General features: G+C 50.6%; 1 protein-coding gene across 2 annotated transcripts in view; it reads left to right on the top strand.

Moving 5' to 3' along the window:
• The window catches only part of ssh (Protein phosphatase Slingshot), a 423,428-nt gene that overhangs the window by 244,749 nt on the left and 164,603 nt on the right, over positions 1-14,076 (top strand). For both annotated transcript variants that reach the window (XM_037422163.2, XM_037422160.2), the window contains exon 2: positions 721-785. In XM_037422163.2, coding sequence (XP_037278060.2) covers positions 721-785 — 65 coding nt within the window. The remainder of the gene's footprint in view (positions 1-720; positions 786-14,076) is intronic.

Raw genomic sequence — 14,076 nt, 5'->3', positions numbered from 1 at the left:
TCAGAGAGGGTTCGTATATAATGGACGTTATTGTCGGGGAAATTCAGAACGATTGTTTGCGTAATTTGAAGAGCTCACTGCACGTTCCAGCAACGGGGCGGTCGCGGGCACTAGCCTCACGGCCTCATAACCGAAGTGAAGGGACTTTTGGTTTTCATATACGAACGACTACACTGTGTGCGAAGTGGTTTTCAAAAGTGGGGGAATTTCAAATGTCAATGAAGCCAACGTTATTTACAAACCTCGTGTTCGCCGAGGATGGCCCTTCTCGAAATGTTTGCTTCAGCGGCACTCCCTTGTTTGGACCACTGTCGCATCACATTAAGCTTCCATCTTTTTGCAAACCTCTTTCTTGTCCGTGTGAGTGGGATGACTGGTCGTTCGCAAACATTGTGGAACCAGCCTGCTGCACATACGTGTATTAATATAGCTTATCCATGTTTATCATAGCCAGAATGTTTGTCTGCCAGCGCGTACTATCTGCATACGCATTATTTGTCCGATACACGTTTGATTAGTTCGATAATATCGTTCAAGATGTGCTTTCTCCAGCTACTAGTCAGATGTATAACGTGACGAGTTGAAGCGATTATCGTTCAGCCTGTGTGAAGCACAGGCTGAACGATATATGTGAAGCGCGCCTTGTATCTCTGAGTGCATGTGCATGCATTACGCCCGAGTTCGTGACTCATGTCCCGTCTTGTTTTTTTCTTCTTGCAGGACGAGACAGATGGTTCCGGGGAACAGGGCGAGGAGGAAGAAATTCACCGCAAGACTCAGCGAAGGTAAGTTGAGACCTCTGCCAGCAATTATTCTGCGTGTCGAGGGCAGCTTCATGTATGTGCACACGTGATATATTTCCCAAAAAAGTGGAAGTCCCGGCGCATTCTCATAACTTGCAATCGCATGTCAGTCCGCCTGGAAGCAAAAGTGTTGTAGAAACTGTTACGTCTACCCCCCCCCCCCCTCCCCTCGTGCCGTTGGCCCCCTAAATGCAGAAAAGAGGCACGACGATAGTTATAGCGCGAGAACAAAACGACGACTCAGAGACAAGAAGGACACCTTACTTTTTTGTCTCTGTGTCGTCGTTTTGTTCTCGCGCTATAACTATCGTCATGCCATACCAACTAGCCCAAGCTGCCACACTTCTAAGCAGAAAAAGAGGTTTTTCTCGCGTTCCGAGAACACGTGCTACCTGGTAATACTTATCTAAGAACCGTGCGGGGATCTGCACGCGTGCCGTCGTTTCCGGTGAGCGAGGCACCTATAACCATAACTAATTAAGGCTCTACGTGCTGTTGTGATCGGCCCCCATGTCTGGGCGCCGCTTGGACGCGTGGAATGGTTCCGGCTTCGCAGCGCGTCCTGAGACGTCCAGAATCGGCAACAACACAGCAGTAGTACTGCGAATTCCTTGGAGTCGTCGGCTCGTCTTGCCAAAAAGCCCTTTGGGCACGCACGACCGACAGATTACCGGGGGGGGGGGGGGGCTGTTCGCTGTCTGGGCTGCCTAGAAGGAGTGGTCATTGCTTGGGTCGTCAACATTCAGCGGACAATGAGCCGAGCGCTTTGTATTCATCTTCGGGGACATTCCTCACGTTCCATGGCGCCTTTCCCGAGCGATGTTTCCTCGAAGAGTCATCTCGGCGCGTCCGACTCCCCGTTCTCGCACTGTGCCAGTGGTGTCGTGTATTGTGTGTGTTACACCCTCGCCGGGCAGCGAACTGGGCGGGCCTCTCCTCCCTTCCCAGGTTGGGAAGGAGGCGGTGTGACTTTCTCTCTTCGGGGGCATAAAAACGCGAGCGCAAGACGCTCGGAGAGAGAGCTTCCTTCCATCATCTAGTATGATGCTTACTCCATGTAACACGCTACCTTCAACATCATGTAAAATAGTGTAAATAAATCGTTCAAGTTATCAGCTCCGGCTCCTCGGCCCGTCTTCGCCCTGACCCTTGGATGGCTCAAGGCCCGACAAATTCCCCCAGTCACAACAGTGGATGGCAGCGGTGAGATGATCTGCGCAGGAATTCGACTCCGGCTTGGTGAGTGCACGACCTTTTCTCCTTGAGAGTTGCCAGGCTTAAATTAGTTCTTCCTGGTAACAAGAGTGTTGGAAGCCTGTTCACGGGAACCTTGCTTCAACGCTTTCCCTTGAGAAACTTGTCGGCAGAAAAGTAGCAGCCATGGCTTGGAGAAAGTTGCACAGATCGGACCTAGACGTGATATGCGGGGAATTCGGGATTGATTGCGGGAAACATCTTAAAAAGGCGGAAGTCATCAGGGCTATGGAGGCAAGCAGAGATGACGAGGAGATCGTGGAGTTGTGGGAGGATATAAAAAAAAAAAGGGAAGATCAGGAGCGCGAGCGCCATAAAGAAGAGCAGGAACGCGTGCGCGAGCGCGAGCGCAAGCACGAACTGGATAAGAAGCGCCTAGACTTAGAAATAGCTCGGGCAACTACCTCAGGAGGCGCAACACTCAATGCTCCAGTAAGCAAGGCACCAAAAATAAAAGACCTCCTGAATCCTTTTAAGATGGGAGAGGATATCGGGTTATTTTTGGTCAATTTTGAGAGAAGTTGCGAAGGCAAGTTTGAGCGTGAGTTATGGGCACAAATGCTCTTGACCGTGCTTCCATGCGAGGCAGCGAATGTACTGGCTCGTTTGCCGCGAGATGAGGCGAATGACTACGATATTGTAAAGCGTGCGCTACTAAAGAGGTATCGGCTGTCTGCTGAAGCTTTCCGACGACGTTTCAGAAATAGTAGCAAACGTAGCAGTGAATCATTTGCCGATTTTGCATACAGTCTGAGGTGCAATCTCACCGAGTGGCTTAAGGGCGAGGGAGCTTTTGGAGACCATGACAAGGTAGTCGAGTTGATTTGCACGGAGCAATTCCTGAACGTTCTAAGTGACGAAGCACGCTTATGGGTATTAGATCAGCCCGGGGAAAAGAATTTGGAGCGTACCGCAGAACTGGCTGAAGAATACACCATGAGGCGTGAGGAAATAAGAGAGCGCAACAAACCCGCAAAGAAACCATACCGTGAGAATTCTAAGCAGTCTGAGCGCAACAGTTATGCCCCTATTGCACCAGGAGGGACGAATGAAAAAGACACGCACGGGGAATCGACCATGAGTGGACGCGCTGGCAAAGAGAAAGAACAGGATAAGAATCGCGACAGAGCATTTGAGGCAAAGAAACCCATTGTGTGCTATCGATGTAATGAACCGGGGCACTTAGCAGTGGGTTGCCGTAAGGAAAAACTCGTTTTCTCCCTTTTTAACCATACTGATGAGAACATGAGGTTACTTGAACCGTACTTAAGAGAGATGACTGTCAATGGGCAAAATTGCCGGGTTCTACGCGATTCTGCGGCCACTATGGATGTAATACACCCATCTTACGTGCCCGCGGATGGGTTCACCGGAGACTGCGCGTGGATCAGACAGGTAGCGCAGGAAGACAGTGTGTGTCTGCCAGTGGCCAAAGTCCTCATCAAGGGTCCCTTCGGAGAACTGGAAACAGAGGCTGCCGTGTCACAAAGTTTGCCGAAGCAGTACGGTTACCTTTTTTCTAACCACTCGGAGGACCTGTTAAGAAAGAAAGGTCTGAGCTTTGGAGAACACACTGTACATGCTCTAACGCGGTCTAAGGCAAAGGAGATCGCAAAGGAGCTCGGCAGTTCCCAAAATAGAGAGGCACAGGCCCCCGACGAAACAAGGGCAGACGCGAATCAGGAGAACGTCCCGAGCGATGGCGAAAGCAGCTTTAAGAGTTCCAGTGAGGCCAGCGAGGAAGTTAACCTTCTTTCCGTGCTGCCTTGCATGGGCGGGTTCTTGGAGCTATCGAAAGTAAGCCCGGAGGTTATCGCTGCGGAACAGGCCGAGGATAAAACGCTGCAAAAGTTGAGCGATATGGTGGAGGAGGGGTTGGCGCGGAAGAACGTCTTTTTGCACCGCCGCGCCGGAATTTTGTACCGTCAGTACAAAGACTCGAAGGGGGTGCACTATGATCAATTAGTGGTTCCACAGAAATACCGAGCCAAAGTACTGGAGCTGTGTCACGGTGGCGGGTGGTCGGGCCATCTTGGCAAAAAGAAAACGAAGACTCGTCTACTTAGGGAGTTTTATTGGCCCAATTGTTTCAAGGATACCGAGAGGTATGTGCAATCCTGCGATGTGTGCCAAAGAATAGGCAAAGCACACGACCAGCAGAAAGCGCCCTTAAAGTTGGTGCCACTCATTAGTGAACCTTTCCGCCGCCTTGTCGTGGACGTTGTGGGCCCCCTGCCTGTGACAAAGTCAGGGTACCGCTACATCTTAACCTTGATATGTCCTGCCACAAAATTCCCGGAGGCGGTTCCCTTGAAGGAGCAGTCATCTGTAGAAATAGTGGATGCTTTGCTTTCAGTGTTTTCGAGAGTAGGCTTCCCGTCAGAGTTACAGAGCGACCAGGGCAGTGTGTTTACTAGCGCACTAACTACCACATTCTTGGAGAGGTGTGGCATTAGGATAATACACAGTTCCGTCAGACATCCTCAGAGCAATTCAGTAGAAGCATGGCACTCGGTTCTCAAAAGGGTATTACGAGCTCCGGATTATAACCGACCTTTTGTACTTCAGTGCGACGCTAGTGAAAGGGGTCTTGGGGCTGTTCTGAGTCAGCGAGATGAAAGTAGAGAGGAGCACCCCGTGCTTTTCATTAGTCGTAAGCTTTCCACCCGTGAGGAGGCTTATAGCACCTCAGAGAAAGAGTGTGCATGCTTAGTGTGGGCTATTTACAAGCTTCGGTGCTACTTGGCCGGCTCGCCCTTTCTTGTCGAGACAGATCACTGTCCCTTGTCATGGCTTCGGAATATGTCGCCTAAAAATGGCCGCCTACTGAGATGGAGTTTGGCACTGCAAGAACATAATTTTGAGATCCGCTACAAAAAGGGGCGGGATAATGGAAATGCTGATGCTCTCAGCCGAGGCTTCCTGTGATAAGGAGCAAGCGCATTCCGATTGAGTTACGACAGCCCGGGTTTTTTATTTTGTTATGTCATTCCGTGTATCTTTTCGTTTTGGATTTTTTTTTAACCTTTACTGCATGGTGAACCTGTTACTTAGTCTGCCTGCCACGGCCAGACGTTGAGAAAGGGATATAATTTGTTAGTTGAGTTTCCCGACCTTCTCACTTCTCACTCGCCATTTGCCTCAAGGCTATGCGACTTGCGGCTTGAGTGCAATTTATTTAAGGTAAATTCTTCAAAACTTTAGGAGCGTTGCCATATTGCTTTGTTTGGGGACGTTCCAGGCAACGTTCTAGTGTGGCTGCTTTTATGCCGACAACGGGCTAAGAGTTCAGTAGCCTGGCATATCTCGGGAGGGGTGGTGTACCGCCTTGTCGCTGCTTGGGTACTGTGCGGATTTGATCACTAATGTCAGTCCCAGCCTTCGACCTGCGGGGGCCCCTTCGACGGAGAGTACTACTTACGGACCTGCTGACCCCACTTGAGCGAGAGAGAAAACCTGAGCCGCAGCCGTTCCAGAGCTGCTGCGCTGCCAGGCCTCTTCAAGGTGCAGCGTTGGGCTGCCCCTCTACGAGTCCTTTTTCCCGGCGGCGGACGAGCTGTTGTGATCGGCCCCCATGTCTGGGCGCCGCTTGGACGCGTGGAATGGTTCCGGCTTCGCAGCGCGTCCTGAGACGTCCAGAATCGGCAACAACACAGCAGTAGTACTGCGAATTCCTTGGAGTCGTCGGCTCGTCTTGCCAAAAAGCCCTTTGGGCACGCACGACCGACAGATTACCGGGGGGGGGGGGGGCTGTTCGCTGTCTGGGCTGCCTAGAAGGAGTGGTCATTGCTTGGGTCGTCAACATTCAGCGGACAATGAGCCGAGCGCTTTGTATTCATCTTCGGGGACATTCCTCACGTTCCATGGCGCCTTTCCCGAGCGATGTTTCCTCGAAGAGTCATCTCGGCGCGTCCGACTCCCCGTTCTCGCACTGTGCCAGTGGTGTCGTGTATTGTGTGTGTTACACCCTCGCCGGGCAGCGAACTGGGCGGGCCTCTCCTCCCTTCCCAGGTTGGGAAGGAGGCGGTGTGACTTTCTCTCTTCGGGGGCATAAAAACGCGAGCGCAAGACGCTCGGAGAGAGAGCTTCCTTCCATCATCTAGTATGATGCTTACTCCATGTAACACGCTACCTTCAACATCATGTAAAATAGTGTAAATAAATCGTTCAAGTTATCAGCTCCGGCTCCTCGGCCCGTCTTCGCCCTGACCCTTGGATGGCTCAAGGCCCGACAAATTCCCCCAGTCACAACAGTGCACAATCGAAAAACAAGCGCATCCGCCCCGGCAAGCCTGCGTTGATATGTGCTGCATGCGCGTGCACGTTATTCGTTCTCCGCGGGCATTGTGTGTGTGTACCGTCTCCGGGCGTGTCCTCGCTCCACGGTCTCGCGCTGCTATGTCTGCTCGCGACCTTGTCCTTTTCCTCCGCCTGAGGGCGCCAATTGCTTTCGGGCAAAACGAGTAGTCGATTGTCTCGCGCGTGCAATGCCGCTCGCAATGTGTGTGGTTTCGCCATGGCGCGGCCGGCGGAAGCCCTTACCGCGCTGTGTACGCGTACACGGGCTATAGGACTAATAAGCGCGCTTTCGCGTTTTCCCTCGGCGCGTGTTGTTCTCGGCGGCACGTGCTTGTTGTTGCAAGCGCTGCTGGCGCGTGTTGTTATAGCCCGCCAATGTCCGTTGGCGAACATTGTTTTCGCTGGAGGGCAGTATTCTCCTCTCTCGCCCTGTGTGTACGTTCGCTCGTTCGCCATGGCGTCTAATTGAGCGAGGAACGTGTTTGGAGAGCTCGCCGGTAAACGGGACAATTGCGTGCTCATGAGGACGCGCCGATCGGTCACGAGTGCGTGAGAGGTCTTCTAAACTTGCTAGTTTCGATCGACGTACCACATGCCTGGTCGTCGATTGTGATCGGTCAGCCGGGCGGCCACCGTGCGGAAAGATTATTTAAGCATCGTGTTTCGAGTGCGTCAGAAGTGGGCGATCCGCATTCGCTACAAATCTACAAAGCAAAAGTAATTCTAATACGTCTGACGGGATATGTTGAGGGTGGAACCCACTGTGAAAATGAGGGCATGATCATGACATTTTTTAAAACTGCGGAAACGTGGAAGGTGTTCGACTGAGCAGCTGATTACTACTACTGTGAATAATTGAATAATTTAGGGGCATCGCGAGGCTATGGCAGTAGTGAGGGACTTGTTGGGCAAGTTGGTTTATTCTTACTGTTGGCGCTTGTCCGTCTCTCGTCTGTACTTCGCGCTAAAAGCTATATCGTACGAGGTTACGGCGTAATCACTGCAGTTCTATCGCGCAGTTTTGTCGCTGAATGGCTGGTGTTATAAAAAAAATAGTTTCGTTACGTTTTCTGTCTTGTTCGTGAATTTTCATCTTGGCGCCCTCACTGGACAGCTTGAGTTTTGTTTCTTCCGTATGTGAGGATAGTATAGCATCGATAGGCGATTGTGTTAAGACAATATATACCGGCTATCCGGTCAGTCGGAGTTTTTTTTTTTTGTTAGATACACACCCCTGGCATGGGGTCATTTAGATAATTTGAGTGATCGCGTGCGGCTTCGAGGAAAGGGCAGCGCGGTACTGTCCGCGCGACCTTGAGATCCCATCGAATACGCAGAATGCACATCGGGATTGTGTCTCCGAGCGCTCGCTTCTGGCGTGCCTATCAATAGTTTTGTACCTTTGGTGTCCTTAGGCAGCACCGTTGGGTCGAATAGTGTTTCGCGGTCGTGCCCTCGCATGTAGATATTACACTCTAAGCCGAAAAAGACTAAAGTGGGGTATGCCATTGGTCTTTTAGGGGTCTAAATGCGCTGCCACAGATTTTGAACCAATTTCGGACTAACTGCGGGAGTAACTGCAAGGGCTCAACTGTTACCCCAAGCACTTACTCCACTTGGTTTAAATGTTGGCCCCAGTAGAATGATCCAGCGGGACTAACAGTTGAACCGTCTGGACCAATGGCAAAAAAAAAAAAATGGCGACACTGCGTTTGTGCAGTATATTTTATGTTTATTCCAATTTAATTAGCACTGAAGATCATAGTATGTTATTCATGCAACACACACACACACACACACATACATACGCACTGTTATTTCAAAGTAAAACACCGCAAACACTGACTGCCCGCACTGTACTACAGAGAACAGACTCTCGGGTATATATAGCACAGTATTTTGACCTCCCATCTAGTGCCAGTAGGCGACTTTTACTCGGTTTAAGAAAACAATAAATATTGACACCGTAACGCAAAAATTTACATGGGCTTATTCGTAGCACCGATGCGCATCGATCTTTTAATATGGATCCATCTAATCTTCAACATGCCTCCAGCCCGAGAATACGAATTATCAGCTGGTATTCGATCATGTCGGCTGAACCAGCGTTCGCAGTGCTGGCGCACGAGTCCGCAAACACAAACATAGCAGCGGCGCTTGTGCGGGAAAGCCGGCGAAGCAGCCGCAGGCGCCCCGCCGATGCCATACCGTGTCGGCTTGCCGACGGCATCGCTAGGCTTACGACGAGTACGGCTAAACGACCGCCGGCGATCGCAACATGCGGCTCGCCTGAAATTTTCGTCGTCGTTATTTTAAAGTCACAAATGAACAATAGGTAAGTGCCCCATGTTCGCTGTGTCTTACGGAGTGATGTAGATATCTGTATACTTACAGCGACGAGACCGTTCGCAGGCATGGTTCTTTCATCGTGCTGGTAAGACACAACCTGTGTACCGCCGGCCGCACGATTAGTCGTATCCGCGATCGCCTACACGTTGGATTTTTGATAACGATTGTCGCATGGATAAAAAGACATACGTTTGCCTGAGCTACTATTTTTGTGAACTTGTACGCGACGTTTCCTTCGCTTGTGCCGGCCATGCACTCACACCGGCAGCCCGCTTGATACCGATGACGTACGAAGCCTACTTTTCCTATATATCGCTTTGAACTTGTGGTCACTGTGTGGGTAGACGACCGCTGATGAACAGCTTACCTTTATTAGCATTGTCAGTGTTCACCGTAGTTCGAACTTATTCAGCACATTAAAGCGAGTTCTCGGCATTGTCCGTGTTTGCGGAGACTTTCGCTTGGCTTCGGCTCGCCCGTGCCGGCATGGTGGAAACGCGAGGGCACTTGCTGTGTGCACTGACAGCGTGTTGTACTACTTTCCCCTCATAACATCTTCTATTCGTTTCATAGTGCTTCACTTTCACAGTGGCGTATAGCCTATTTAACTTGTTTTCATGATCGCCGACCACACCGAGCATTGCAGTGCAGCATCGACAGGAGGCGATCGCGGCGCAGTTGCCCTCCCCGTTGGTCCCTTCATTGCCGGGCGTTTGCGCGAGACACGCATTGTCACATATTTAGTCCCTGTTGGACGAACCGTTCGTCCATTGGTTTAACGACTGAAGTTAGTCCAACTTTGCCGAATTTCGGCTTACAGTGTATGTACGAACGCGCGTGCCAAGAACCGTGCCGCGCTTTTGCCAAGCTGTCGCACGTGTAATCCGAACCACCTCTCGGAAGTCGGGCCCCTTCGGCGTGTGCTTCATCTGTTGCCAACACTGATTCGTCACGCGAGTGGACGCGTTTGCATTGGAGGTCACCCATATCGGTGGTAATGACTGGCCAAGGGTGACATGCGTTGAAAGAGATCAACGCCAAAGAGATGTAGACATGCAGGATAGAAAAGCCAACAAGCAAGCCTTTTTGCACATTGTATTTCATTTGTTTGCGTTGTTTTCCATCGTGATTTACCTTATCGAGTGGTGACAATGTGACACAGTCACACGCGAAAGCAGTCTCTATGCGCAGGCAGCTCTCAATAGTGGGAACGGGACAAGCGATAACTCTTAGCTGTGCGTCGTCGGGCCGATGGGTCCTTATCTGCAGCACGCAAGTTGGAAGCACTGCGAGGAGAGCACACGCGCATTGCCCATGCGCGTGACGAGCGTCAGCGTCTCAAAGGCCACAGTGGACCGAAAATGGCTATGGCCAATAAGAAGGGAGGCGAAACGGGGCCCAGGGCTTTTTTTTTTTTTTTTTGGTGGGGGGGGGGGGGGGCATGGCGATGGGATACGGGGACGGTCAGACTAGGCCAATGCCATCTAGATAATTAATTGGCTAGGCGTGATGGTTTTCCTCCGTGAGCGCTGAACAGCAGAGCCCATGCCGATTTGGGGCGTCCACTATGGCCAGTCGCTGGCTCGTCTTACACTGCGAGTGGCGTGTGAGCTCGTTTGATTTCCTCTTACGTTTCGCACCGTATGTTCCGTTGACCGCCAGTCTGCGAGGATTATTCGCTCCGGGCTTTTGGTTCTCTAGTGTGCATTTATGTCGCGTTGTACCGGTCCGCAAGGCTTGTTGAGATTCTTTTGAGTAGTGAATTAAAAACTGTTCCGGTTCCCAGCCTTGCTGACTTGTTTCATGCGAATTCCCCCCTTACTAATCCCCTTTGAACGGAGGCAGGGCCTTCAGCGTATAGCTTTGCTAAAGGCGTATCTGTGAAATCACAATGCGCGCATGTGTATGTGTGAGTAGTTCCTAAAAGAAAGAAAAGAAGATGAAAGTGAGCCCCGTAATTGTCTGCATCATAGTGCGACTCCTCTACAGTGGTTCACGAGGTGGGGGTAAGGAGGGATTAAGAGGGACAGGGAGGATTAAAAGGGATATGGATAGAGGTAGGGACAGGGAAAAAGAGACTCACTTACAGAAGTAAGAATAAGATGAACACGGTCGCTGGAGTCTGAGGATGGGGCGTCACTCAGAGCTTCATGGCGTCAGGAGATGGCGGATGGCGAGCCGGTCCGCCACAGCTGCGCTGTCGTCGGAGATCGCGGGGGCACAACCGGTCGGCACGAAATCCAGCGAGCGAGTCCCGCGCATTGAAAGGAAGATGCGATAATAGTAAACAATAGCATGTGTCGTGTAACGCACTCGACGCACGTTGCTTCGGAACCCTATCTATATTCTCCGTAAGTGTCCCTTTTCTCTTTCGCCGCAGCGAAAACGTTTTATACAAATATTTACACATTCGGAAGCGATAACATTACCTATTTATAATAGCGTAAGATGGCCTGCATCTATAGTGCTATGTTTCTTTCTTAGTTAAATATTCATCTGAACGATTCCTTAGGCTCCGACATTTAAGCGTTGCGATGTGAAGGTCTTCCATGTTGCCAATTTGGGTTGCCATATACGGGAACTGCACTGTCGTAGTTATCGGCCATGTCGAGGGAAACATTCACTGGATAAAAAAAAAACACTAAACAATGCTGCCGTAACGTTTCCTAGCCGCCATCCCACAATAGTGTTCCTTTTATGCGTTTTCTGTGACTGAATTAATATCGCGCAAGATCAGCATTCACTTTCGTTGGGAAGCGCTCATGTGGGCAAAAAGAAGCGTATCGTTATAGTGGTAGCATTTCTTGAACATGTCACAAGGAAACATTGATCTAGAGTATAATAAAATAAAGAGAGAAAGAAGAAAGAATGAATGAACGAACAAAAGAAAGGAAAATAAATAAAGAAAGAAAGAAATAGATAAATGATGCAGTTCATCAATGTGCGGATCTGGAAGCAGCAATATCCGTTGAGCAGATGAGACAACATAGGACTGGAACAATGCTTCCTATTTATGCACGCTGAGCATGTAATTCTCTGCAGGATCGTTACGAAATAACCAGCCAGTGCTTTTGTGTCGCATCACCGCCTCAACGAGCGCTATTGTCTTACCATCATTTCGATAACAGCCTCGATCTGGTGATACTCGGCGTGATCGTGGAGCGACCGAACAATGGGAAAGGCGTTATCCATATTTCATGAACGATGTATACAGGCGCAGTTATGGGCGCTTTTTGTCTTGCAAGTACGTGAAACCGTTAACAATGTAGTGTTATTTGTACATGGGTGCCGCACGTGGTGCTGGCTATAGCTGCAGCGTTGGCGCTTCCAGATTCCGATCGCGTTTCGCTTTCATTTCGCGGTTTTATTTCTTCTCGCCGTGGCAGAAATGCGAGCCGTGTCCCGGTTTCCAGAGCTGACAGATTGATTACTTGTTCCCAGAATCCGCGGCACGTCGAGCGCCTCCGTGACGAAAACGGTCGCTTGCCGTGCCACCGTTTTTTTTTTTTTCTTGCGTGTGTGTGGTCTTTGGTGTGAAGCCTGCGCACGTGCTTTGAAAGGGGCGTCGCAACGAATTTCTCGCGCAGCCGTCACTTTGGCTGAGTGGTTATGGTATTCATAGCGCTGAACAAAGCGAGGTAGTCACTGATTCGAATCACTCGGCCACTGCGACAGATCACTGCAGTGAGCATGGGAAGCAGTGTGCAAGATTCCTGCAGTTTAGAAAACCATGGTGCACATTTGAACGGCCGTCTGGGTGACCAGAAGTAGGAGCCATTGCGTAACTTTGTTTGTTTGGTAACATTTTTTGTCTCGTCATGGTTCAGTATGATCGAGCCACAACCTGCAAGGAAAAGGACGCCGAAGAAAGAACGGTCAAGTGGTATGACGGTGGACCAGTAATGGGTGCTTAGGTTTTATAGCCTATACGACTGCGTTCAGGCTTTCGTTATTAACGGTAAACAAAGTAAAAAAAACAGCATATCCATGGAGTGAGTGATGATGAGTGGGCGAAGCGCCGAAGGTATACATCGGTAGACCGTGAATCTTACTCGCAGACCATCCAGAGTGTCAATGACCTTGTCCCAGTGTACTACCGCAGCAGCTGGCGAATCTAGCTGGCGAATCATGGCAAAGAGTTCCTTGCGGCGTTCTTGCCAGTAGCCCCGCCGTGGTGGTCTAGTGGCTAAGGTACTCGGCTTCAGACTCGTATACGGTCACGGGATCGAATCCCGGCTGCAGCGGCTGCATTTCCGACGGAGGCGGAAATGTATGCCCGTGTGCTCAGATTTGGGTGCACGTTAAAGAATCCCAGGTGGTCGAAATTTCCGGAGTCCTCTACTACGGCGTCTTTCATAATCATTTGGTGGTTTTGGGACGTTAAACCCCACATATCAATGAAATCTTTCCAGTAATGCACTGTGTTGGGTACGCCCCGAATGAATGCTTGGTCTCGATTGAGCACTTCGTCCATGAACTCGCGCCTGCCGCTCCGTGTTACTGGCGCGTGAACGAGCTGGTGATGTATGGATGGATGCTATGAGCGTCCCCTTTATAACGGGACGGTGATGGTTTAGGGGCGCCGCTTTTTATGTCGTGGATCGTGCGTCCGCGATGTATGTAGTAGTATTAGTAGTCGTCGTCGTAGTACTGGGCAGCCACCTCTCCTTTAGTTCTTAGGAGGTCCGCTGAACGGCGGTACTTTTATATGATGAATGTATGATGAAAAGATGCGAGATGGTGGTACTTGGAGTGTTCACTAGATGGAAGGACAGGCGGATGCATGAACGGACAGACAAACATGCATGGACGGATGGATGCATAGACGGATGGACAGACGCACTGATGGGCGGACGCATGGACGAACACAAGGGCGGATGGACGGACGCTTCGCCGCACTCATCATCATTCAGTCCGTGGATTGCTCAGTTTCGTTTGGCGGCAGCGTTTCGAGTCTCTGACGTTGCGGAAGTGCAAAGCGCTGGATCACGATCTTCCGCGTGTATGTGGCTGTTTGTCGAGAACATAATAATGATACCGTCCATTTATCTCGGAACAGGGTGTCTTGGACGGAAGCCGGAAGAACGTTTAATACGTTTCGCAGCGTCTCTGATAAAGCTTGTTCGACGGCGATTAGTGAGAGTGCGTTGGTTGCCTTGTTGAAATTACACCCGACGAGAGATGAAGCGTATAAACAAACACCAGTAGTAAAGAATTCGGCGTGGCTGGCCCCTACCCAGCGCGCGGCCGCCGGATCGTCTTGAATTACTCGCAAGGCGCAGCGTTTCGGCAACGTTGTAGTACGGCAGCTGTCGGGGGTTTCCAAATTGCCGCGTTTAGAGAAGCTGGCATCTATGGAAAGCAAGGCCGA

The sequence above is a fragment of the Rhipicephalus microplus genome, chromosome 3, assembly GCF_043290135.1.
Source record: "Rhipicephalus microplus isolate Deutch F79 chromosome 3, USDA_Rmic, whole genome shotgun sequence".
NCBI lineage: Eukaryota > Metazoa > Arthropoda > Arachnida > Ixodida > Ixodidae > Rhipicephalus > Rhipicephalus microplus.
This window is presented reverse-complemented; position numbering and strand designations above follow the sequence as displayed.